At 40.5% G+C, this 27,499-nt stretch overlaps 1 protein-coding gene across 1 annotated transcript; it reads left to right on the forward strand.

Annotated features, from left to right (window-relative positions):
- On the forward strand, nt 1–26,930 carry tmem167a (transmembrane protein 167A). The gene is made up of 4 exons (XM_078397046.1): nt 1–92; nt 13,841–13,950; nt 21,849–21,883; nt 26,553–26,930. Exons 1-4 carry the CDS (start codon nt 90–92, stop codon nt 26,621–26,623), a joined length of 219 nt encoding a protein of 72 aa, XP_078253172.1. The 5' UTR covers nt 1–89; the 3' UTR covers nt 26,624–26,930.
- Nucleotides 26,931–27,499: the final 569 nt, after the last annotated feature.

Below are 27,499 nucleotides of genomic sequence, written 5' to 3' on the forward strand. Positions count from 1 at the left end.
TGACGGCTCTGTGGGAGGGAGAGAGCAAGAAGAGCGCAGCGTCACTTCCAGCCTGGGCGGAAATGTGATGTGGCTATGAAGGGTGCACGATGGTGAGTGAGGTTTTATCATTTGCTTCCGAGGAAGGCCTGTTAGCCCCTAATACTGCGTACGACTGGCATTCTGCTGTTTTCCACTGCGAGCCCGCTGGCTTGGTATTTATTTTAAATGATTGCTGTGGAGCTGGAAGGTGACGTGGTCAGTGGTTGAGGATGCAGGTTGTTGGGTGAAGGAAGGATGCTTAATTCTGCACAGTCTTTACTCTCTCCAGGTAAATACAACTCCGGGCTGATCATTGCTGGATGCCAGACGTGGAAGTGCCAACAAATTATGAAACTTAGTTAGATGCCAAACAACACTAGTTTCTCGAAATCCATTTAAAAAAAAGCGAAAAATACCACAATTCCAGGTTCCTCATTTTTTAAGTATTAACTTTCTTATTCTCTGGTTTCTATGGATAGGTTTAATAAACGTACTGAAGAAGACTCTTGACAAGTCAGGAGATATAGTGTTATACAACATAGGTTCAAATAGTTGATGGGTAAAAAAAACCCCATCAAAATAGTGATCATAGAGATAAAATTATGACCGTGCTTAGGATAATTACCATTGTAAACACCATTTGTCTGATAAATTTAACTAAACTATCCCTCCATTGAAGAAGGGTCTCGACCTGAAATGTCACCCATTCCTTCTCCAGAGATGCTGCCTATCCTGTTGAGTTACTCCAGCATTTTGTGGCTACAATTCCTTCCTACACCTTTCCCTGCATGTCCATTTGCTTCACTAAAAGCTTCTCAAAAACCATCTTAAACACCAAGTGTAGGAAGTCTGCCTGAACCTACCTAATCTTAGTTTAGTCTGCCTTGGCCTATGTGATTCCCTGATTGCCGAACACTTTAACTCCCCTTCACTTTCCCGTACTGACCTTCTGTCTTGGGCCTCCACCACTGTCAGAGTGAAGCCAGATACATATTGGAGAAACAACCCCTCATATTTCACTGGCCAGCTTACATGGAACGAATATTAATTTCTCTAACTGCGTAACCCTTGCATTCCCTCTCTCTCCGTCCCTCCCCCACCCTGGTTGTCCTACTAGTTTCACTATCATCCTGCTTAGTTTAACTGTTTCACTTGTCAGTTACACTCATTATCACCACCTCCACAGCCAACAATGGACCATTGTGGGCTCCACCTTTTCTTGATCATTGTTGAGGGCTTTGATTTGTCCTTTGGCATACCCTGCATTCATTTTTTCTTTGTACTTCTTCATATCTCTAGTTACCATCTCCCCTGACTCTCAGTCTGAAGAAGGGTCTCGATCCAAAACATCACCGATTCCTTTTCTCCAGAGATGCAGCCTGACCTGCTGCGTTACTCCAGCATTCTGTGCCTCTTCGGTGTAAACCACCATCTGCAGTTCCTTCCTACTTATTTTGTTCATTTGTTGGGGATGTTGGTGCCGCAGGAAGGGCCTTTTATTGCCTTTTTCCAAAATGCCCTTGATATTGTGGTTTTCTGGAACTGCCACTGTTCTGCTGGTCAAGAGACTTGCACATGGTATTTGCAGATATTCCTAGATTTGAAGCCAGGAACAATGGTGGGGGATAGTGTTTCAGTTTCCAGATCATGATGGCATATGACTTAGAAAAGACACGTGCAGGGCATGTTGCTCCCAAGTGCATGAAGACCTTGCCCTCCTTGAGGCCAAAGTTGAGTTTGTGAGTTACTGTCAGGGTAGCCAATATTATTGGTCAGATTGTAGCCGTTTTACTGTGGTGGTAGAATGAATGAAAAGGTGGTAATTCAGACATTAATCGTCTGCTGCTTGGAGTGCTATATTTCTGACTTAAGTTGCAGATGTCGGAGAAGCTTTGGGGTTTGAGGATATATATCGCTCATCAACCTTTGCTATAATTGCAATATTTATGTTGCAGGTCTAGTTGAGTTTCTAATCAATGGTAACAACCTACCCACTAGACCTTTAGAAGGTTGGTTGTGTCTTGGCAATAGTAATGCAGTTGAATGTTAAGTTTAGGTGAATTGGCTTTCTTGTTGCAAATTATAATTTCATAACACTTCTGTGGGAAAAATGTTATTTGCCGCTTATCAGCTTGAATGTTGTTTGACTACATGCAGTTTTGGACTATTTTGTTTCAAGACGAATGCAGTTGAATATTGCAGACATCTTGGCATCTGGTCTTTTGATAGAAGATGTGCCATTGACTAAGTAGCTGAAGGTGGTTGGTTTGAGGACTCGGGCCTGAGCTGCTTCTACTGTAATTCTGGGGTTGGGATGATTGATCTCTAACAATCATAGCTGTCGTTTTCTGTGTCAACTTTAGCATTCCCATGCTGTGGCCTCGCCTCATTGACATTGTGATTATGATTTATTGTTTAATTATGCATCACTAGTTGTTATATGGCTGCTTAGAACTGATTCATAAAAACAAAGGGACAAAAAAAAAGGATGGGCCAGCCATTCGTCTCCAAATACTCAATCCTGTGTTCAATACCATTATGGCTGTCATTAACCTTGGCACCACTTGCACAAACTCAACCTACCTCACTGACTCGCTCACCCACTCGCTTCCACCTACTTACAATACATGGTGGTCTCCAGGAGTCATGAAGCTATACAACATGGAAACAGCCCCTTTGACACACCTTGCCCATGTTGACCAAGTTGGCATACTGGGCTAGTCTCATTTGCCTGCATTTAGCCCATAGCTTTACAAACCTTTCCTCTCCATATATCTGTCTAAATATCTTTTAAAAGTTGTCATTGTATCCACATCTGTGGCTTCATCTAGCAGTTTATTGCAGATGAACTCGGTACACGTGACACTAAACTAAAACTAAAATCCATGCCTCTCTTGATCTTATCCACTTCATTAAGGCCATCCCTCAGCCTCTTATGCTCCAAAGAACGAAGTCCCAACTTAATGAGCCTCTCCCTATAATTCAAGCCTGCAAGCCCAGATAGCATTTTGATGAATCTGCTCTGCTCTCTTTTGAACTTAGTGATATCCTTCCTATAGCTGGGCAACCAGAACTGCACACAGTACTCTAGGTGTGGTCTCACTAATATTTGTACAGCTACATCATGATGTCCCGACTTTTGTACTCTATACCCGCCCCAAAAAAGACAAGTATGCCAAAAGCCGCCTTTGCCTGACTCGCCACTTTAAGGGAGTCGTGCACTTGTACTCCCAGATCTCTCTGTTCTGCAATACCAGTGCTCTACCATAAGATCATAAGTGATCGGAGCAGAATTTGGCCATTCGGCACATCAAGTCTACTCCGCCATTCAATCATGGCTGATCTATCTCTCCCTCCTAACCCCATTCTCTTGCCTTCTACCCAGATGGAGAAATTTCCACTCGTACCAGTCCTGAATATTCATCGATTTTTAAGACATCCGATCTCTGGTTCTGAACATTAACTCTACTCTCGATCAGAAACGTCACCCATTCCTTCTCTCCAGAGATGCTGCCTGACCCGCTGTGTTACTCCAGCATTTTGTGTCTATCCTCTAGGAATTGTGTTTCAATAAGCTTGGTTCAAAAGGACATCTTTCATCTTTCCTCATCAGCCCCCCAAATAATCTGCTGAACACTTCCTCCACAACCTCATTCAAGTATTTCCTTCTGTGGGCATGGAAACCAAACACTTTTTAGTTTAGAGATACAGCATGGAAACAGGCCCTTCGGCCCACTGAGACCGCGCTGACCAACGATCACCCGTGCACTAGTTCTATGTTATGCCGGTTTCGCATCCTACACACTAGGAGCAATTTACAGAAGCTGATTAACCTACAAACCTGCACGTGGGATGTGGGAGGAAACCGGAGCACCTGGAGAAAACGCACGCTGTCACTGGGAAAACGTACAAACTCTGTACAAACATCACCTTAGTCAGAAATAAACCCGGGTCACTGGAGCTGTAAGGCAGCAACTCTACCACTGCACCATTGTGCTGCCCTTGATTCTGTACACTATTCCAAATGTAGGCTCAACATTGATTCATATACTTGTATAGTGTTGTCTCCTTTTACCTTTCAAATCATTGCTGCCTCTTGACCTTCATTGACTTCTGTTCATGGACACCCAAATCCTATCCGACATCAACACTTACTTTTTTTAAACGCCAGTCTTGCTCTTTTTATAAATTCCACATTTCTATTCTTCCCACGTCTTTCATTTGCTGTGTCCCCGTTCATTGACTTAGCTTGTCAATATCTCCTTGAGGTTCGTCTGCTTCCTCCTTCTAATCCAGACTGCCACTGATCGTTGTATGATCAGAAATTTTGACTATGTTATGATTGAGACAATAGACTATGTTATGATTGAACTCTCTTCAAATCGTTGGTCTGGATGTGAACAGCTAGGGCCTCGGCTGCAGTTTCAGGACACCCCTCTGGTCACAGCCTCCCAAATCAAAATGATCTGTTTTCTGCTTGTCAGCCACTCTTAATTCATGCCAATATATTACCTTCAATGCTGTGAATAATCATTTAAAATAGTTTCTTGTGTAACATCTCATTGAAAGCCGTTTGAAACAAGGAATAAGAATGTTAACTGCACGTATGTCTCCTAGAAAATCCAATAGTTTGTCAAGCATGATATATCTTTCATAAATCCACATCATGAATTCATGTTTTGAGAGACCTAGTTCAACACAGAAGCAGGCTCTTTGGCTCACGTTGTCTGTGCCGAACACAAGGCTAAATTAAACTAATCCCTTCTGCCTGCACATTATGCCCATCCCTCCATTTCCTACATATTCAACTGCCTAGAGAAAAGCCTCTTAAATGCCACCTCCAAAAAATCTTGACCCACCGTCTCCTTTAGACTTTAGAGATACAGCGTAGAAACATGCCCTTCGGCCCACCGAATCCACGCCGTCCAGTGATCCACCGGTAAACTAACCTACACACACCGGGGACATTTTATTCCTTATCAAAGCTAATTAATCTACAAACTTCTTTAAACTCCCCCCCCCCCCTACCCCCCCCTAACACACACTTAAAGACTCTCTCGCCCTCTAGTCTGACATTGATAAGAATCACCAACTCGCATTTGAGTACTGTATACAGTTCTAGTCACTTGCCTATAGGAAGGATGTCAATACACTTGAAAGGCTGCAAAAAACATTTGCGACAATACTACTGATCTGGAGCTTTTGAGCTGTAAGCTTGCTTTTCTTTTCCCTGGAGCGTGGGAGGCCGAGGGGTGAACTGACAGATTTATAAAATCATGAGGGGCATGGAGCACGTGAATAGCTGCAGTCTCTTCCTCAGGATAGGCGAGTCATAAACTGGAACATATTGACATACGGTTAGAGGAAAAAGATTTAAGAGACCTGAGGGGCAGCCTTTTCGAACAGGGTGGTGCAGACATGAATGAACTCCCAGAGGAAGTGGTGGAAATAGATTCAATATTGGCATTTGATAGACAGGAAAGGTTTGTAGAAAGATTGGCCAGGAGACGAGTGGAATTAACTCAGTACAGCAACTTGGTTGGCATGGATGAGTTAGACCAAAGGGCTTGTTTCCATGCTTTATGACATTGTCTCTGCCCAGTCTTCGGCACACAATGCTTTGTGCCGCACTTGATACCAAGTTAAACTGATCTCATCTGCCTGTACATGATCCATATCCCTCTATTCCTTGCACTTCCATGCATCTATCTAAAAACCTCAAACAAAATTATCATATCTGCCACCACTACCCCTGGCAATAATAATAATAATAATAATAATATTCATTTATTGTCATTGCAACAAGTACAACGAAATTTTAAAAATAGCCACTCCTGACGGTGCGTAAAAACATATATGCAATAAATGCAAAAACAAATAAATAAACATAGCACAAAAAGTAAGGAAATTTGTGTTTGGTAGATTATTTCTTTGTTGTAACAATGCTTCTTGGCTATAAATCTTATACCGTTGGAAAGCCTGTTTATTTCCCTTTTAAATGGTGCCACATTTGTAAGGAACATGCATTTGTGGGATGAGCAGCAGAGCTGAGTATGTGGGTTGCGCCCATGAAAAATCTGCCAAATCTCTGCCAATGCCAAACAGCTTATTCTGCCACTGACTCTTGTTCGGTGTTGTTTGGTGGATTGGATGATTGAAGTCTGAAGAAACAAGACATATTGGCAATTTAACAATTTATTCATTTAATAAACAGGAGCCTCAGTAGCGTGTGGAAGAACCATACACAGCCACAACAGCCTGGCACCTCCTCCTCATGCTGGTCACCAGCCTGGTCACACACTGTTGTGGGATGGCATCCCATTCTTCAACCAGCATTTGTCGCAAGTCAGCCAATGTGGTTGTGTTGGTCACTCTGGCACGAACAGCACGCCCAAGCTGATCCCACAAGTGTTCAATAGGGTTGAGGTCAGGACTGCTGGCAGGCCATTCCATCCTCTCCACTCCCAAATTCTGGAGGTAGTCTCTGAGAAACCCTGCTCTGTGGGGGCGAGCATTGTCATCTTGGAGGATAGAGTTCGGTCCCAGACTGTGGAGATATGGGATTGCCACTGGTTGCAGAATTTCATCTCGATATCTCTCTGCATTGAGATTGCCTCCAATGATGACAAGCCTTGTTTTTCCAGTGAGGGAGATCCAGAGGGATCAGGCACCTGATTGTCAGCACCTGGGGGTACCAGAAGCTCAAAACAAGAGTCAATAGCAACAGCAGAATAAGCTGTTTGGCATTGGCAGAGAAGATTTGGCAAATTTTTCATGGGCGCAACCCATATACTCAGCTCTGCTGCTCATCCCACAAATGCATGTTCCTTACAAATGTGGCACCATTTAAAAGGGAAATAAACAGGCTTTCCAACAGTATAAGATTTATTGCCAAGAAGCATTGTTACAACAAAGAAATAATCTACCAAACACAAATTTCCTTACTTTTTGTGCTATGTTTACAATTATATTAAGTACAAAAGTTTTAACAGTGTTAACAATGTGTTCCAGGTCCCCACCACTCTCTGTGTATATATCTCCGTTAAACTTTCCCTACTCAACCGTCTCTAGTTAGTTAAGAGAATGCTGACCCTGTGTGTTGCAAGCATAATTTCTGCTGTTTGGTATTGTTGAGGCCTGCCTTTTCTCATTCAATGAAACAGAGTTGAATCCCTGCTTACTTAGTATGGTGGAGTGCGGGATGTGCTGGGCCATAGTTACAGATTGTTGTGCTGGACATTTCTGTTGCGGGTGGTCACTGCATATTCTGGGTATTGAGTTTTGAGCTGTCCAGATCTGTTCAGCTAGTCCCATTTAGCATAATTATGATACCAGGATATATGGGGTCGTCTTTGTGAAAACTTTGAAAGGGAAGTTGCAGGTAGATAGGGTGGTCAAAAAGGCTTTTGGCACATTGGCCTTCATCAGTCACAGTATTGAATATAGAAGTTGAGAGATCATGTTGCAGTTGTATGAGACGTTGGTGAGGCCACATTGTGTTCAGCACCATGTTATAGGAAATATATTGTCAAGCTGGAAAGGGTACAGAGAAAATTTACGAGGATGTTGCCAGACTAGAGGGTCTGAGCTACAGGGAAAGGTTGAATACTCTGGTACTCTATTCTTTGGACTGCAAGAAGATGAGGGGTGATCTTATAGAGGTGTATAAAACCATGAGATTAATAGATCGGGTAGATGCACAGTGTCTCTTGCCCAGAGTAGGTGAATCGAAGACCAGAGGGCATAGGTTTAAGGTGAAGGGGAAACTATTTAATACGAATCTGAGGGATAACTTTTTCACACAAAGGGTGGTGAGTGTATGGAACAAGCTGCTGGAGAAGATTGTTGAGGCAGGGACTATCTCAACATTTAAGAAACAGTTAGACAGGTACATAGATAGGATAATTTGAAGGGATATGGACCAAACGCGGATAGGTGCGACCAGAGTTGGCCGGTGTGGGCAAGTTGGGCCGAAGAGCTTGTTTCCACGCTGTATCACTGTGGCTCTATGACATTGGTTATGTCACCATGTGAGTCCTGTTTACAGTTTTGATCACTCTTACAGAAAATATATATGATGCTGGAACAGGGATTGAACATTAAATATGTTTATGAGATATGCAGGGCGTTTTCTTACGCATAGGATGGTGAGACGGATATGGGTTGTGTGCGGACAGGCAGTTGGTCTTGGCATCATGTTCGGCACAGACATTGTGGGTTGAAGGGCTGCTCCAGTGTTGTACCATTCTATGTTCTAAGTGAATTTCTTAACATTTAATAAGTGCTGTGTTTATTCCCCAATTTGTCTCTTCTGACATACACTGAAGGTTTTTGAAAGTTCTCAATAGCCTTTTGTTGGCTGGCGTCTACACAGTGGGTCGAAAGCCTTCTATACTAATGTCTTATGATTCAACAAAAATGAGCAAATTTCCACATTGTAATGGGGTTGTAAATGCTGAAGATGTAAAGGTGCAGCTTGGCAAAAAATGAGGCAGTAATACTTGTTCAACACTTCAGTCAGAATGTTCTGTGGAGCTATTGTCCTTTGCTGTGTTTGCTTTCCCTCCATGGCCAATTTCTTAATATCATGAGAAAATAATTTGTCAGTAGTTCTATGCATCCTAATTAAATGTTATTTTGTTTTATTAAATTTTATTTAAATCCTATTTGGAATCGTCAACTTGCCATTTCTGAATGGTTACCGCAATTTTGTGCTGGGTTGTGTCTGTGTTTAAGTTCAGGATGTTTTTGGAACTGTTAATTGTTGAATTGCCCTTCACAATTTACTTGGAGTAGTCACAACATGTAAAACCAAGAAACACTAATTAAACAATTACAAATATTTCCTTTGAAGGATAAAACTTTCAACTTGAGGAGATTTTGAGTTAAATTAAGCACGATTCAAATCATAGAATGCATCTTGGAATATATCTTGTATTTTCAGGAGGATGAGGCACTGCTTTATTTCAGACCATCACTCTGTATTTGATGTTTAAATTACTGGCATATTTTGAGGTGGTTTGACAAATACTGTTGTCCTATGTAATCTCTCGCAAGATTCTTTGTCCTCCAAGTTACGGAGTAATTATAATTTTCCCAAATATCAGTCACTGCTTAAAAAGAAATTACCTCTGTTTCATAGCTTAATCTGAGATCTGATGTGATTAGTTATACAGCATGGAAACAGGCCCTTCAACCTAACTCATTCGTGCCAAACAATGTACCTTCTGGCGTTAGTCCTATTTGGCCCATAACCATCCAAACCCTTTCTATTCAGCAACTTGTTCAAATGTTTTTTAAAATGTTGTAACTGCACCTGCCTCAACTGCTTCCTTGGGCAGCAGTTCCATATATCAACCACCCACTTTGCCCATTTTGATTTCCCCTACCCTGGGAAATAGACTGCACATGCATGCTATCTATTCCCCTCCTGATCTTGTGCACCTCTGTAAGATCTCTGCATCCCAAGGAATAAAATCTTAGCCTGCCCAACCTCTCCCTCTAGCTAAGGCCCTCAAATTTAGGCAACACCCTCGTAAAGCTTCTCTGTACCCTTTCCAGCCTGATTGCATCTTTCCTATAGCCAGGTGACCAAAACTGAGCACGATACTCTTACAGACACAAAGTGCTAGAATAACTGAGCAGGTCAGGCAGAAGGGTCTCGACCAGAAACGACACCTATCCCCATTCTCCAGAGATGCTGCCTGATCTGCTGAGTTACTCCAGCACTTTGTATCCATTTGTATATTGACCAGCATCTGCTGTTCTTTATTTCTACAATACTCCTACTACTTGTACAACTGTAACATAACATCCCAACTTCTGTGCTCAATTTCTTGATTGATGGCCAATGTGCTAAAAGCTACCTTCACCACCCGATCTATGCTTGATGCCACTTACAATTAACTATGTACCCCACTCTTAGATCTCTTAGCATTCACTGTGAGTGTCCCACTCTAGTTTGGCTTCTCAAAATGCAAAACCTCACAATTATTTGAATGAATCCCCCATTTGCCATTCCTTGGCCAACTGATCAAGATCCTGCTGTAATTCTTGTTCATCATCTTTACTGTCTCTGATACCACCTTTTATGGGGTAATATAGCTAATTATGCCTTGAGCATTCTCATCCAAATTGTTCATTTGGATAACAAATTGACAACTGATGCACACAGTAGTCACCAGGTCTCCAGTCCAAAAAAAACAACCTTCCACAACCACCTTTTGCTTTCTACCATGAAGCCTATTCTGTATCCAGTTAGTTAACACTTCCTGAATTTCATGCACCTAGGATGAGCAACAATGGCTAGAGGTGAAAACGAGACAAACGTGTCAGAAAAAAAGAAATAATGGGGGATTGAAATGTAAAGCCGGAAGTAAGGATCTTGGTCGAAGGGGACAGGGGAGGGATGAGTGGTGGGGGGGGGGGGGGGGAATAAAAGGGAACTGAGACATGGGGATGGGAGATGAGTGCAAGAAAGAACAGGATCACTGAGATGGTGAGGGAAACATGGGAAAAAGAGGGAGAAGTTGGGGAAATATTGAATGAAGTTGTAGAATTCAGTGGTCATGCTGTTAGGTTGTAAACCACTCAAGCAGAACACGATGTGCTGATCTCCCATTTTTTTGTGTGTGGCATCATCTGGCAAGGTCAGTAAAGAAAGGAGAGTGAAAATAGTCATCAACTGGGAGCTCCAGCAGGCCTTGTCAGACAGACTGCAATTATTTGGACACATCATCATGTGTATTGTCTAAAAGACATAGGAACAGAATTAGGCCATTGAGGCCCATCGAGTCTACTCCTCCATTCAATCATGGTGGAGTAAACCTGATCGGCGAAATCTTTTTTTCCTTCTCAACCGCATTCACCTGCCTTCTCTCTGTACCTTTGACGCCCTTACTAATCAAGATCCCATCAATCTCCGCTTTAAAAATACCCAATAACATGGCTTCCACAGCCGTCTGTGGCATTGAATTCCACAGATTTACTAATCTCTGGCTAAAGAAATTCCTCCTCATCTCCATTGGAAAGGATGTCTGGGGCTCAGGTCTTCCATCAAGGAGAAGATAAAAATCAGCAGTTGACATACCCTCTCTAAATAACTGCTAATGTTGACACATAGATTCAAGCAAATGTGTTCTTCTGCTTCTTACCTTTACCTATCACCCCTCCCAGGTTTTCAACCATCCTTCAGTTACCAGTGTCTCTTCCTTTTTCTCTCTTTCCAAAAGTTAAGCTGTTTAATCTAATACTGCTGATGCCTAATGTTAATATTGTGATTTACTTGCCTATGATTACTGCACATCCTACTGGTAAATATTGTCAGCCTGTGGTTTTAACTGGTTCCCTTCCATTTTATACAACGTGCTGTTCCCTTACTCAATACTTCTGGGAGAGAATAAATTGTCAGAAGTTTGATGTCTAACTTTGGGAAAGACTGAGTGAGGTAACAGTCGTCCACATAATCCTCTGGATTGAGGCATTTGTAATTGCTTTGCACTTTTTTCTACTGAGCAGTGCCATTGCTAAAGATGGAGATGTTTTGGGAACTGTTGGCTGTGGTTGAAGTGCTCTTCACCATTTACTTGAAGTTGTAGCAACGCTGTAACTGGGCAACGTCAATAAACAGAGCAAAAACAAAAGGCATAAAAATTTCCATAATAGAATAGGCTGTTTTGTAACCTTCCAGTTTGGGGAAATTTTGAGTTGGACTGAGCACAGTGAGTGTCATAGAGTCGTACACCATCGGAACAGGCCCTTTAGCATAACTCATCCACGCTGACCAAGATGCCCCAATCGAAGCTAGTCTCATTTGCTGATATTTGGCCCATTTCTCCTCTAAACTTTAACTGTCCATGTACATGTCTAAATGTATTTTAAATTTTGTTATTGTACCTGCATTGGCTCCTTCCTCTGGCAGCTCATTCCATGTACCAGCTGCCCTTTATGTGGAAAATGTTGCCTTTGGGTTTCTATTACAATATTTACTTCTCGTCTTAAATCTGTGCCCTCTGGTTCTTGATTCCCTTAGCCTGGGGAAAAATAATGTGCATTCACCCTATCTATTCCCTTTGTAATTTTATACATTTCTATAGTAATAATATATCTAAAACTAAAACTTAATAGCATCTTTCCTATGACCAAAGTCATTCAACAAGTGTGGTCTCGCCAGCATCATGTACAAGTGTAACATGTGTCCCAACTTCTATACTCAATTCCCGAACTGATGAAGGCTTGTGTGCCAATAGCCATGGTCACCACACTATCTATCTGTGACACCACTCTTTCAGGGAATTATGTGTCTCACTGCCCTGCTACATGCACCACCCTACCATTCAAGGGAAATTCCTGCTCTGGTTTGACTTCCCCAAATGCAACACCTCACACTTGTCTGAATTAAATTCCATTAGCAATTCCTCAGTCCATTTGCCCTGCAGTTCAAGATCTTGCTGCAGTTCTTGATAAGCATCTTCACTATCTATGACATAATCCCAGAATATATTTTAAATGTCTGATAGTACCTGCCTCAACTATCCCATTTAGCAACTTTTCCATATACCTACCACCCTTTAACCCTTTGTGTATTTTTAAAAAAAGTTGTCCCTTGGGTTCCTATTAAATCTCTCTCTCCCACCCCCACCTTAAAACTATGTCCTTTGGTTCCTGATGTGTTCTCTGGAAATATTCTTTGTCTTCCAAAACATTTTCAAACAAACTGAACGCATTGCTTCGAACAAATCCTCCATTTGATAACTTATTGATGGAGATCTGATCCTTGTGTAGCTAGCCAGGTACCATACTAAACTAATAGAGTCATTGAGTCATATAGCATGGGAACAGGCCCTTCAGCCCAACTTGCCCACACCGACCAATATGTCCCGCCTACATTAGTCTCACTTGCCTGCCCACATTTGGCCCATATCCTTCTAAACCTGTCCTATCCACGTTCCCATCTTGCAATAGTACCTGCTACAACTGCCTCCTCTGGCAGCTCGTTCCATACACCCACCACTCTCTACTTGAAAAAGTTGCCCCTCAGGTTCTTATTCTCCGAACAACCTCCATGTGTTTTATGCACATCCAAAAGTTCCATCAGTTTTCAAGCATAAGGCAATAAAATTTCCATCTGCAAATGAAGTAGGATGTTTGTATTTGGCATATGTTGACAGATATCTTATGCAGCTGTAATAACATCCCAACTTGTGTAAATGACCTGACTGATGATGGCAATCATACCATCTTCACCGCCTTGTCCACCTGTGTCACCAATTTCAAGAATCTATGTACTTGTACCCCTCAGACTCTCTGTTCTGCAACATGCCTCATAACTCTGTCATTCACTGTAGATGTCCTGCCATAGTTTTACTACCCAAAGTGAATCACTTTGCATTGCTCAAATTAAATTCCGTCTACAAATCCTTTGCTGGCATTCCCAGTTGATCTAGATCTTGTTGTAACCTTAGACAACTACCTTCACTGGCCGCCATATCACCAAGTCTGTCATTCACAGACTTGTTAATCATGTCACCTAATTAGCACTCAGAAACAGCCCAGCACCTATCCCTATGGTACACCACTGTTTATGGACTTCCAATACAACTTGATGGGGGGGGGGGGGGGGGGTATGTAATGTGATTCTTTCCATACACTTGATCCTGTAAACCACAGCAGGATGCAGTTGAATCTTGAATTTTGTCCAAGATAAATAAATGTTCCTCTTTTTGCTATTCCGTTTAATTCGGTTGCATTATTTTTTTTTAAGGTTATTTGTACTCCAGCTCGAATTTGTTACAATTGTTATCCTTTTATATTTCCACAGTCGGCAATTTTCAACTTTCAGAGTCTGCTGACGGTGATTCTTCTCCTAATTTGTACCTGTGCTTACATCAGGGCCTTAACTCCCAGTGTTCTGGACAAGAACAAAACTGGGTAAGTGCATTGTGTCATCAGTTATTTAACAGAATAACATTTTTGACGGTTGTTTTTGGAATAGCCAGAATAGTCAAGTATAATAGGAGTTAATTGAACTTCATAGCTTGATGGTACCAATTGATTCTTTTGGGAAGTTAACTGTCAAAGGTTTGTCGCTGACAACAATTTTATTCCCAAATTAACCCTGTTAATACTCCTGTGGAAATATTCAGCAGGCTTTTTAAATGTTGTTTTCATTTCTGATTTCAAGGATCTGCCGTATTTTGCTTTGATACTTTTCTGTTAATTCTGCTACTTATTTACACAGCACATACAACTTTAATTCAAGCCACTTTACGCATCGTGTGCTGCAATTTTAAATTAACATGCTTAAGTGAAAATGTGTCTAATTCTGGTTACTTTAGCATAACAAAATGCATTTGGATGTCACTCGCATGTAGATGTGGCTTCTGCTGAAATTAATGCATGATATTTGAGAATTGCATTTTGGCTGCTTTTTGGGCAGTGGCTGAACCGAGGTATTGGTAGAGATTTTGAATTGCGTTTTACGTCAAAAACATACTTTAGCCACCTTCAAAAACACACTTCAGCTACCTTAATCAAATTATCATCTTTTTTTTCCTCATAGCAATAATTAATGTACCAGGTTCATTCCCAGGATGGCGGGATTGACATATGATGAAAGAATGGATCGACTGGGCTTATATTCGCTGGAATTTAGAAGGATGAGAGGGGATCTTATAGAAACATAAAACTATTAAGGGATTGGACAGGCTAGATGCAGGAAAAAATTTCCCGATGTTGGGGGAATCCAGAACCAGGGGTCCCAGTTTAGGGATAAGGGGTAGGCCATTTAGGACTGAGATGAGAAAAACCTTTTTCACCCATAGAGTTGCGAATGTGTGGAATTCTCTGCCACAGAAGGCAGTGGAGGCCAATTCACTGGATGTTTTCAAGAGAGAGTTGGATATAGTTCTTCGGGCTAACGGAATCAAGGGATATGGGGAGAAAGCAGGAATGGGGTACTAATTTTGGATGATCAGCCATGATCATATTGAATGGCAGTGGCTAGCTCAAAGGGCAGAATGGCCTACTCCTGCACATTTGTTTTTATGTGCCACTTTAATATCGTACCGACTGTTTCTCAGGGAAGATGTTTCACTGCCCCAACATTGCCATTTTGTCTTCACTCTGTAGTATTGTTTGGTGTCCAAGTGATGTTTGGGAGGCTAAGTGGGAGGGCATCAGTGTAGAAACAAGGGTTTTTTGCATTTGGGTGGGCGGTTGAGTCGTCTGAAGAAGGGTCTCGACCCGAAACATCATCTATCCATATTCTCCACAATACAATACAATACAATACAATACAATACAATATATCTTTATTGTCATTGTACAGGGGTACAGCGAGATTGGGAATGCGCCTCCCAAACGATGCAATAAATTAATTAGCTAGTCACTATTAATTTAAATTTAAACAACCCAATGAAACAAATTAGAACAGTTTTAAAACAGAATAAAGTGCAAGTAGATCTGTGCCGGATCACTGTGCGATGTGACCCTCCGGCTCAGCAGGATCGGTTCATAGCAGCTATGGCCCTGGGGATGGAGCTGTTCCTTAGTCTGGAGGTGCAGGCGTAGAAGGCCTTGTATCGTCTGCCCGATGGTAGAAGTTCGAACATACTGTTGCAGGGGTGTGAAGAGTCTTTGTGGATGCTGGTGGCTTTTCTGAGGCATCGTGTGTTGTAGATGCCCTCCAAGGCTGATAGCTGTGTTCAGATAGTCCTCTGAACTCTATGGACTACCCGCCAAAGAGCTTTCCTCTCTGCCTCCGTGCAGCTGAGATACCATGAGATGCCATGTGTTAGGATGCTCTCTATTCACCAAAGTGGTATCCACCAAAATTGACGGGGGAAAGCCGGTGGATGTGGTGTACCTTGACTTTCAGAAAGCCTTTGACAAGGTTCCACATAGGCGATTAGTGGGCAAAATTAGAGCACATGGTATTGGAAGTAGGGTACTGACATGGATAGAAAATTGGTTGACAGACAGAAAGCAAAGAGTGGGGATCAATGGGTCCCTTTCAGAATGGCAGGCAGTAACTAGTGGGGTACCGCAAGGCTCGGTGCTGGGACTGCAGCTATTTACAAGATACATAATGACTTGGATGAAGGGATTAAAAGTACTATTAGCAAATTTGCAGATGATACAAAGCTGGGTGGTAGTGTGAACTGTGAGGAAGATGCTATGAGGTTGCAGGGTGACTTGGACAAGTTGTGTGAGTGGGCAGATGCATGGCAGATGCAGTTTAATGTGGATAAGTGTGAGGTTATCCACTTTGGTGGTACGAATAGGAAGGCAGAGTATTATCTGAATGGTGTCAAGTTAGGAAAAGGGGACGTACAACGAGATCTGGGTGTCCTAGTGCATCAGTCACTGAAAGGAAGCATGCAGGTACAGCAGGCAGTGAAGAAAGCCAATGGAATGTTGGCCTTCATAACAAGAGGAATTGAGTATAGGAGCAAAGAGGTCCTTCTGCAGTTGTACAGGGCCCTAGTGAGACCGCACCAGGAGTACTGTGTGCAGTTTTGGTCTCCAAATTTGAGGAAGGATATTCTTGCTATTGAGGGCGTGCAGCGTAGGTTTACTAGGTTAAGTCCCGGAATGGCGGGACTGTCATATGTTGAAAGACTGGAGCGACTAGGCTTGTATACACTGGAATTTAGAAGGATGAGAGGAGATCTTATCGAAACGTATAGGATTATTAAGGGGTTGGACACGTTAGAGGCAGGAAACATGTTCCCAATGTTGGGGGAGTCCAGAACAAGGGGCCACAGTTTAAGAATAAGGAGTAAGCCATTTAGAACTGAGATGAGGAAAAACTTTTTCAGTCAGAGAGTTGTGAATCTGTGGAATTCTCTCCCTCAGAAAGCAGTGGAGGCCAATTCTCTGAATGCATTCAAGAGAGAGCGAGATAGAGCTCTTAAGGATAGCGGAGTCAGGGGGTATGGGGAGAAGGCAGGAACGGGGTACTGATTGAGAATGATCAGCCATGATCACATTGAATAGCGGTGCTGGCTCGAAGGGCCGAATGGCCTCCTCCTGCACCTATTGTCTATTGTCTATGGTGCAGCGGTAGAAGGTCCAGAGATGCTTCCTGAGCCATTGAGTTTCTCCAGCACTTTGTGTCCTTGTGGGATGACATCGTTGTGGTCAAGAACTGCACACAGATTTGTTGTTCACTGCACTGAAAGAACTGTGTAGAATCTGCATGATATCCCTGTGGATCTGTGGATTTCCTCCCTAACCCCAAAATCATGCAGGCTGGGTGGTTAATTAGTCACTGTAAATTGCCCATAATGTGCAGGTGAGTGGTAGAATCTGGAGAAAATAAATTAAAATTAGTGTAAATGGTAGTTAATTTGTTAGGGAGAAGGGTCTGTTTCAGAGCTGAATGACTGAGTCTATGGAATAATTTCTACAGCCCATGAATCAACAGCCTCCATCATCAACTGTTAAACCTGTCGTTTAAATTGAATGTCTTTAACATTTGCAGACTCCTAAAAAACGCATAGACCCTGTTAATCAAGAATATTAACATTTTATCTTCAAGTTGATGCACTAAAATATCCCTGCATTCTCCCAGCAGCCAATTTTTTCACGTTCGTTTGATTGTGCCCACTGTGTTTCGGCCAACAGGGCCACACAGGTCTACTGTGGCTGGCAGTCAGCTGTACACAAGGCTGTGCGAGTGTATCTCGTGGGAATTGCCTAGTTATGGACTTTTGTGCTGCAGGATTACGCAGATCATTTGGTGCATTATCACTCAAGACATTTTATTGGGAGTATCCAGAGATAATCCTCCTCACTGACAATATGATGGATTGACTTGATGATTCAACTGATGTGAAAATATGGACGGTTGAATTTGTAATTTATTGTTTTGCATTGGAGTTCAGGGCATGCTGTTCGTTCAACAGAATTAAAAGCAGTTTCTGTCAAAATCTCTAACTTTTTTAGACTTTCCCAATTGTAGTCTCGAGCAACCAGCTTTCTTTGGCCATTCCTATATCTGAATTTGTGCTTTAACAGGATGTTGAAGTTATGTTGAAATAAAGTCTGTGCTTGCCTGAGGGGAAAATGTTTAACAGAAAAACCCGCAGTGCCATGACAGTGTATCAATGCTGTAGATAGATGGATGATCAGCCATGATCATATTGAATGGTGATGCTAGTTCGAAGGGCCGAATGGCCTACTCCTGCACCTATTTTTCTGTTTTCTATAGTCTTCTCCTGTAGATTGTGAGGACACAATCTATTTTATCAGGGGTTATAACGAGAAGGCAGGAGAATGGGGTTAGGAGGGAGAGATAGATTAGCCATGATTGAATGGCGGAGTAGATTTGATGGGCTAATGGCCTAATTCTGCTCCTATCACTTATGAACGTATGAATTTTTGACCAATCTGGGAGAAATATTTTCATGTACTTAAACAGGCCCTTTCAATTTTTATCAATGTACTCTTCTTTGTAAGTGAATTAATACAGCATCAGATTGTGGAAATAAGTAACATTTTACACAAGCTTCACAGGAGCAGCTGCTCCAGCATGTTGTAGTAGTTTAGTGAATCTCACAGTGAGCATTCACAAATACTCTGGTAAAAACATTAAGAAGGCACAATTGAAATGGATTGAGGAAGATAATGGTAGAAGGGATCAGCCTATTTGCAATAAAAGTCTGCACACACATCATTGTAATGACGCAGGGTGAAGGATGAGCACAATTGCTAATGTGAAATGAGGATCTGTTTGACATTTTACATTGAATGTAGAACTACCAGGAGGTAGTCTGCGACTAATTTGGCTTTTTACCAGTTTGGCTCTCCATCAGTAATACCGCAACTGGTACAAAGCTAACGTTTTAAGGTATACATGTGGTTATTGTCAAACCAGTGAGTGTAATTTTAACTACGCCCTTGCATATTACCTCCTGAGAATAAACTTTAAATTCAGCCCAGACCGATGGAGTAATACTCCCCTTTCCTGCAGCTGTGAAGATACTAAATTAAGTTTAGACAGTTGTAACTTAGTTCCTTGTAGACATGATTTCATAGCACAAAACTGTAATCTGGTGCAGACTAGCTGAGAAAGGGTGTAAGAACACTGACGTGGAAAGTGGAAAAAAGCGTAGTGGCACAGCTGGGAGTGTTCTGACATCGAAGGTGAGTTATGTTCTTGGGGCAAGACAGAAGTTCTGTTTGTGCCTATGTTTGGACCTTAGGCACCTAATCCTGAGAGTGTTTGATGACATCACTGGGTAGTAAATATGGAAAAAGAATTGTATTTTCTGAGTCTGAGGTTCGATGTGTGTGGGGTTTTTTTAAACTCCTCACCATGCTTAATAAAATATGACTTTTAACAAGCATTTTGTTAATTTGCCAATTTTACAATCCTAGATTGTCAAATTTATTCTTTTTGGCTTTTACCAGCCCTTCTCTAACTTCCTTTCTTCCTTTGGGCACCTTTTTAAAATAAATCTTTGCTGCTTCTATGCAGACTCTGATTCTATATTAAACTATTGAGTTTAATAATTGAATTGGGGAAGCACGGTGGCCCAGCGGTGGAGTTGCTGCCTTAGTGCCAGAGACCCGGGTTCGATCATGACCACGGGTGCTATCGGTACGGAGTTTGTACTTTCTCCCCGTGACCTGTGTGGGATTTCTCTGGGTGCTCTGGTTTCCTACCACACTCCAAAGATGCACAGGTTTGTAGGTTAATTGGCTTTGGTAAAATTGTAAATTGTCCCTACTGTGTGTAGGATAGCTTTAGTGTGCGGGGATCGCAGGTCGGCGCGGACTTGGTGGGTCGAAGGGCCTGTTTCCACACTGTATCTCTAAACTAAACTAAACTATTGCTACTCATTTTGATTTACAAATAAAAATATAAACAATTTCAAAGAAAACTTGTACACATGTGAAAAGATTATAAATTCCTTAGAAAGCTATCATGAACATCGGTAGTTGGAAGGCTGTTTGTTTTTGCTTCATGAAATGAATAATCCCAATGAATAATGCTGGTTAAAATCCATAGGATATAGCAACGGCCAGGAAAATATTACTGAGGTAGAAGATCAACCGTGGTAGAGTATACTTGCAGTGCCAAATGGGCTCGTCCTGATCCTATTTCTTGCAAGTGACTGTGTTTATGATTAAGGATGATAGAATTATTTTTATTGTTGCTATCGTAATGTTGCCAGTGCCACAGTAACAGGTTCTATTTATACAGAGCCTTTTTCATGGAGTAAATCACTCACGGTGTAATATGAAATGGTATTTAACGCTTAATCTACTGGGAGATGTTAGGCCGGAAGAGTCAAAGTTTCATCAAAACAGTATAGTTATTGCAAAAAGGAGGAGACAGATTTGGAGAGGAATCCAGATCTTTTGGCCTTTAGAATTTTAAAACCAATGCTGGAGCGATTTAAAGTTTTGGGAAAGCTCAAGAGAATACAACTGGTTGAAGGAGAATTTCTTAAAGGATGGTGGGGCTGGAGGTGATTAGAAAAATGGAAGAGGCATGTCATAGAGGGATTTGAAAATACAGATGCTAATCTGAAAATCAGAGCTAAACTAAATTACATGACATTAAACTAAATTAACGTGATTTCTGTTGCCTTTGAGAATGTCTGTGCCAATGCTGATATGTCCATTTTCCTGAAAAGAAAGTGAGGGGCTAACTGTCACAAGTCTCAGTACAGATGATGGGTCATGGACCCGAAAAGTTAACTGGTTGTCTTTTCACAACTTGAACTTCATTTACAATTCACAATTTTAATTTCAAATAGCCCTTGCTTTCCCTCTCTCTTTTTGAAAAACATGGCGAAGTAGTGTTATTGAAAGTTTGAAATGAAGTGTGGGGAGGTTTTAACCTAAGAATTGAAATTCCGCCATAGGTAGGGTAGCAGCGTAGTTGCATTACTAAGATCCAATTTTCTAGATCATTGAGCCAGAGAGGCAGCTGGGAAATTTTAACTCAATATTTAAATGCTTGAGCTGTACACCATTTATTTTTCCAATAATTAGTTTTATTCACTTAAGTATATTAAATTCATGTTTATTGTAGCATGCAGTTTCAAAGTGTGTGGATGTCTAAAATGAAAATTGGCCATCAGAAATCTTGATTGTATTAAAATCATGTCCACTTACGAAAAAAAAGCTTGGGAAAAGTAGATCTCTTGTGCCTGTTGCTCTGAATGGAATATGAAGGTGTTATTTGAGCAGTAAATATACTTTATAAGTTAGCAATTTCTAGATCTTCTGCATCACAGTCGTTTTTTTTAGTAAATCGACTGCTTTACCAGTCTGATTTGGGGTAAATTGAAGAGTTAAGCAGCATGGTTTGATAATTGTATGCTTTTAATTTGGCACATTACGTGTCTATTCCATTTCCTTTGCACACAAGTACAATTGTTGATTATGTAGACACGCTGTCTTAATGAGTCTGAAATTTTAACTTGACTATTCATGACGCATCTTTCCATTCGTAAATAAATCCACCAGCTGTGTTATAATGGTGCTGTAATTAAATGAGACTTTTGTTAATGCTCCAGCATCTATGTATTTGTCTGTCTAATTTTAGATGTTTGATAATTCATAATGATTCAAAGGAGTAAATTCTTATTTGTCTTCCACAATGATCTTTCAGTTTACTGACTTCAGTGCCATTCTACCTCAAGTCATACAGGAGTTCTTCACGAAAATTTAATTTGCACATTGCTTGCTAGTTACAGAAGCTAAATGCAATGAAGAGTACTGAATTTAATCATTTAAATTTCCTCTGTTTGATTTTTTTTTTCCGAATGTAATATCAATTGGATAAAGAAAAAATATTTGTTTTCCAGACTTCTGGGGATATTTTGGAAGTGTGCCAGAATAGGTAAGAAATAAAATCTATGAATGGTGTGTTTTCTGGTTGTTGGAAGCTTGTTTTATTTTTGGCGTTTTCTGATGCTGAAATCCTTGAGGCAATAATTAAGATTTATTATGAAGGATCACAGCTAAAAAGTGCTTGAATCCCCAAAATTCCCCACGTTTTTGCATGTAAAATTCTACCATCATCACAGCAAAACTCTGTTCCTGACTAGATTTTTATCTGAATTCTCAAGATGAGACTTGGTTTTTTTTCCTCTCGTTTCATCACTTTGAGCAAATTCAAATATTTTTACAGAAGAAGAAATAGAAGCAGGAGTCGATCATTTGACCCCCTCGTTCGTGCACTGGCATTTATCACGATCATTGCTGATCTTTTAATACTGCACCGTTTCTTGCACTAACTTTGCATCATTCCATTCCTTTAAATAAAATTAAATTGGTGATCTCTATTCTGCACACACTCAGTACATCGCGTCTTCTCTGTTTTAGATTGCGAATTTCAAAGATTCATTACCCGCTGGATGCGACCTCACTTCCATCTTTATTCTGACATCTACGCATTCCTTTTCCTTCTTGCCACCTGCCTTCCCATGCTGCCAAAGTTGTAACAGCCCCTAGCCCTCTGTCGTTTTTCTTGACCTTAGACTTGAGTGTTAGTGGGGTGTTGATTATAGAACCAATGTTATCAATAGAAAGTTATTTACACTTTGAAAGCAACTATTGCAGTGTTACTGCATCCTCAAATCCTTGGTCTACCTTAGCACTGGAGAAACAAGATAAATTCATATCAGGTGTTAATGTCATTCTTTGAGTATAAAAAGTTTACAGGAACACAACAATCAGTTACTTTCTGTTCTGGCCTCAGTCCAAGCTATGGCTATTGATTTGAAATGTAGAGATGAATACTTAAAATTGGGGCTGCTGTCTTAAAGGGAACTTACAGTTTGGATATGGACCCATTTGAGCAGGGTTTAGACTCTGTTTTGTGTTCGTACTATTATTGTTTCTCTTGTCTTCTGAACTTTTGGTGTTTACAGAGTACTATGTTTACATCGTTGTTATGCTACTGCATGTAAGAGTTTCAATATTCTATTTTTTGGGACATATGATAAAAAAACACTTTTGATTCTCTCTTCACTCTTGACATTGTAAAATGTAGACCTGTGTGAGTTTATCATTGCTCAGTTTTGTTGATTTAAGATGAAAAGGCAAAGTAAATCATGACATAGGATGTAAAAGTGAAACTTATGCCTGTAAATTGATCTGGGGGTTTCAACAAGTTTAGCACCTGCTGAGGAAAATATGTTCAGCTGAAGATCAATCACCTCATTAATTAAGGTTCTTTGTTTGCCAAACAATACGAACAACTTGCAATAAACAGAGCTAAATGATTCCACAACCAATGGACCGAAGTTTTGCTGCCCAGTCACACTCAATCCAGAATGGTGATGGACAAATAAACGACTCCCTGAAAGAAGATAATCCATTAGATATGATTGGGGAGCCCAGCACATCAGTGCAAGAGAACGCTGAAACGTTTGTGAAAATCTTCAGGCAATGGATGATCCACCTCTGCCTTCTCCGGTGATCACCAGCACGATAGATGCTAATCTTTAGCTCATTCGATTCACCCCACATGATATTAAGAAATGGCCTAAAGGTATTGAATGGCCTAAAGGCACTATAAACTATGACCTCTGACAACATTCCTCAATTGTACTTTAATGTTCGACGCCGATATTATGTGCCCAAGAACCTGTTCTTGTGCTGTATCTTTTTCTGTTTATGGTCTATGAAGACATCTGCTCCAGAACTTGCCGTTCGCAAACTTCTTTAACCTCTCCCTACTCCAGTCTGAGGTTCCCACCTGCTTTTAAGAAGATCACTGTCATTCGGTGCAAACAAAAGCAAGGTTACATCCCTTAGTGACGACTGCTGTGGTTTTTCAAAAGAACTGTTGTTTTTGCCATATCTACCAGTGCTCTTATAAAGAATATTTAACTATTGGTATTATACTGCGAACACTAAGATCTGACTTTAGGCTTACAAATTAATTTCTTTTAATTCTCTTAATATGCAGATGCTTTTTGTCAAGAACTTGTTTAAATGAGTGGTTGTTCGGACAGCTGTGCCCTTGAAATATTAACTGCTAAAGGTTGATCATACTGGACCCTTTATTTCTGCAGAAAAATGAGCTCTCAACTACCATTTATTTTTTAAAACCTCCAACTCTCACAAAATATCCTTTGTGCTTATTAATATAAAACTTAACTATGCAATCTTAAATATTTCTGAAACAAAAGGGATCTTAAACAGAAAATCCAGACAGTCTGCGGTTCTCTTTGCACAAGGATCTAAAAGCATTATTTTCTTTTGTATTCATAAACGGAAATGGAAATAAGTGGACAATTTCAGTTTTCTGCGAAACAGCAGTCCAGTCATGGCGACCTTATAATATTTCATTCAACTTTTTTTTCATATTTCTAGACTTCAATAGATCAGACCCAAATGCATATTGAGTTTATTAGGAAGTGCACAGAGTTCTGGAATGCAATAAATGAAGTATATCAGCCATTTTAACGGCAAATTAAATTCCCTAAGAATTACTATAGTTATATCTGTAATCATATCATATCATATCATATCATATCATATCATATATATACAGCCGGAAACAGGCCTTTTCGGCCCACCAAATCCATGCCGCCCAGCGATCCCCGTACATTAACACTATCCTACACCCACTAGGGACAATTTTTTACATTTTACCCAGCCAATTAACCTACATACCTGTACGTCTTTGGAGTGTGGGAGGAAACCGAAGATCTCGGAGAAAACCCACGCAGGTCACGGGGAGAACGTACAAACTCCTTACAGTGTTAATTGTTGACCCATATAAAAGTTGGTCTGAAGAGCTATTTTGTTGGCCTTTTATTACGTAAAATTAATAGTAGTTTGTCAAAATTGTGTATATGGAAAATTCTTAAAATAATGTATCCAATTTTTTTCAAAAGTTGTTGAGAAAATCCCACGGCAATAAATTGGCTTTTTATTTTTAACTAAATGTTTAGCATCTTTGAATATTTTCCTGAAAGTATTGATTACTAAAACACTCCATTTAGAAAATCATTGTCGGCAAAATACTGCCGATTCTGGAAATCAGAAACACTGATTTTGACATTCTAGACACTGAATAGATTAGACAACATTTGTATAGGTAACAGAAGAATTAACTTTTTACAAAGATCCGTCTGAATTACAAAATGGCAAAATACATTTGGATCCTTTATGAAGTTTTTAATCAGTGGAAAAAAATCCAAGGATAGAAAGGTAAAGCTGTAATGTATGAATTCAACATAAAATGAAGTTCTTCTCATTCTTTTGTCTCAAATTTAACAAGAAAATGGGGAGAAAAGTGGCAAAATAGAAAGCTGAAATAATGGAAAGTGTCCTGAAATTCAGTGGGACGTATAGTGAAATCACCAGCACAAGGATAGTAACAATCGTAAAACCAAGTATGATAGATTTTAGTCAAAGATGAATATTCGGACATGGAAGATCATTAAGAATATTTCTTAAACAAATATAACACAAATCATAGAGCTAATTTCATGAAGAAACTAGGTTGTGATTTCAGTCGATTATTTTGTTATCTAAAAAAAACCCTGTGCCTGATTTCTTCTTTCATACTTGATAACAATGAAATGCCAATATTGTACTCCACTATTTAAAAATAGTGATAGGGAAGGAGGATAATTCATGGGCAGCTTCAAATATGTTGGTTTTTGCTAAACTATTATATCTACGTAATTGATTCTCAGTGGCCACATCTGCAAGATTGTTCTAGGCTTTCATTTTTCTTCAATGCTCGATTATCCCTGTACTACTCAGATATCTCATGCAAAATTTAAATCCTCAGTACCACTTCTACCTGCAAAGAAAAAATGACAAGTTTTTTTGTCTGCTTTATAATGGCTACTCAATCCAAAATGCAGGATTCTTGGGCTGAAGTTGATATTGTTTCATCGTGTTCCTCATTCAGACTAATGTAAACTCTGCCTTATTGCCTCTGTAGCCATAAATCTGTTTCATTCGTTTCCAGATTTGATAACTTTGTCATTCTTCTGATTGTCATCCTTCTCTGTTCTCTTTTCATGACCAATGTACTGCATGCATCCGATCTCACTCTAAGTGTGCTCATTGCTTTTGTTCTCACTTGTCAAGACCAGCTCCTAGTAAAATACAGTTGTAAATGAGCTTGCTTAAATCTCTCTGAAATCCTTAGCTTCTCTCACCTGAATGCTACTTCTGCCTTCCCCTCTGTTCACCATTCCTATGTCTTACACTTCATTCCTGCATTTGAAATCTAAGTATTAAGAAGTTAAGAGTTTGGAGGTTTGTGCAGGTGGTACATATCAACACACTGACCACCTGTATTCTTAATAACACTGCATTCAAACGTAGGATGTAATTAATCATTCAATGCCGTACTGTAAGAAAAAGAGTCCGGTGATGTGGATGTGGGTATGTTTGTTAATTGCGGCTTTATTATGTAAAGATTTATCCTTTTAGTTTAATTCAATATTTAATAGAAGTAATTCATTTGTATCACACAATCATTTTAATTCTATATTTGATATCCAATACATTATTTAATTTTTTTTCTTTTGCAGGTGAACGAAAAAGCCAGTATGTGGCCATATGTTGCATTGTGATGGCATTCAGTATTCTTTTTGTCCGGTAACAGTCGGCTTGAAATAACAGCACTATGGATAAAAGACATTGGTTAAATATAAGAATTTCCTTTTTAAGTATGAAATAATCCACGAATGCCTCAACCTCCAATCAATATTGTGCATCTTTCTTCGCAAGCTTTTCTTAGTGACGTAATTTTCAACTTTGTTATTGGACCAAGGACTGAGATGTTTGGGATGGGCCCCCACTGTGGCTATATTTTCTGATTGGACTAATCCAACCACCCTGCACCTGGAGGACTAGCGTTGCTATGAAAATCATCTGATTGTTGGTTATTATTGTGTGTAACTCTATTGTCAATAAAATTCTTCAAATTGATCTTTTTAAGCTTTTTTCTTCTCAACCAATATTATGCTTTAATAACCCAGGAAAGAAGGCAATGAAACATAGAAACAGAAAATAGGTGCTGGAGGAGGCCATTTGGCCCTTCAAGCAAGCACCGCCATTCATTGCGATCATGGCTGATCATCCGCAATCAGTAACCCGTGCCTGCCTTCTCCCCATATCCCTTGATTCCACTAGCCCCTAGAGCTCTATCTAACTCTCTCTTAAATTCATCCCGTGAATTGAATTGCGGGGCGGCACCGTAGGGCAAGCGGTCGAGCTGCTGCCTTACAGAGACCCGGGTTTGATCATGACTGCGGATGTTGTCTGTACCAAGTTTGTACGTTCTCCCTGTGATCGCGTGGGTTTTCTCTGGGTGCTCTGGTTTCTTCCCACACTCCAAAGACGTTTGAATTTGTAGGTTAATTGGCTTAGGTAATAGTCCCTAGTGTGTAGGATAGTGTTAGTGTATGAGATGATAGCTGGTCGGCGTGGACTCGGTGGGCCGAAGGGCCAGTTTCCACGCCGTATGTCCAAAGAC

This window comes from Rhinoraja longicauda, chromosome 3, assembly GCF_053455715.1.
Source record: "Rhinoraja longicauda isolate Sanriku21f chromosome 3, sRhiLon1.1, whole genome shotgun sequence".
Classification (NCBI taxonomy): domain Eukaryota; kingdom Metazoa; phylum Chordata; class Chondrichthyes; order Rajiformes; family Arhynchobatidae; genus Rhinoraja; species Rhinoraja longicauda.

Bases quoted from the DNA above. Each gene is read 5' to 3' on its own strand.
- tmem167a (XM_078397046.1), top strand. The intron at 13,951-21,848 runs GTAAGTGCATTG...TTTGTTTTCCAG, and splicing joins CTGGACAAGAACAAAACTGG to ACTTCTGGGGATATTTTGGA. The intron at 21,884-26,552 runs GTAAGAAATAAA...TTTCTTTTGCAG, and splicing joins TTGGAAGTGTGCCAGAATAG to GTGAACGAAAAAGCCAGTAT.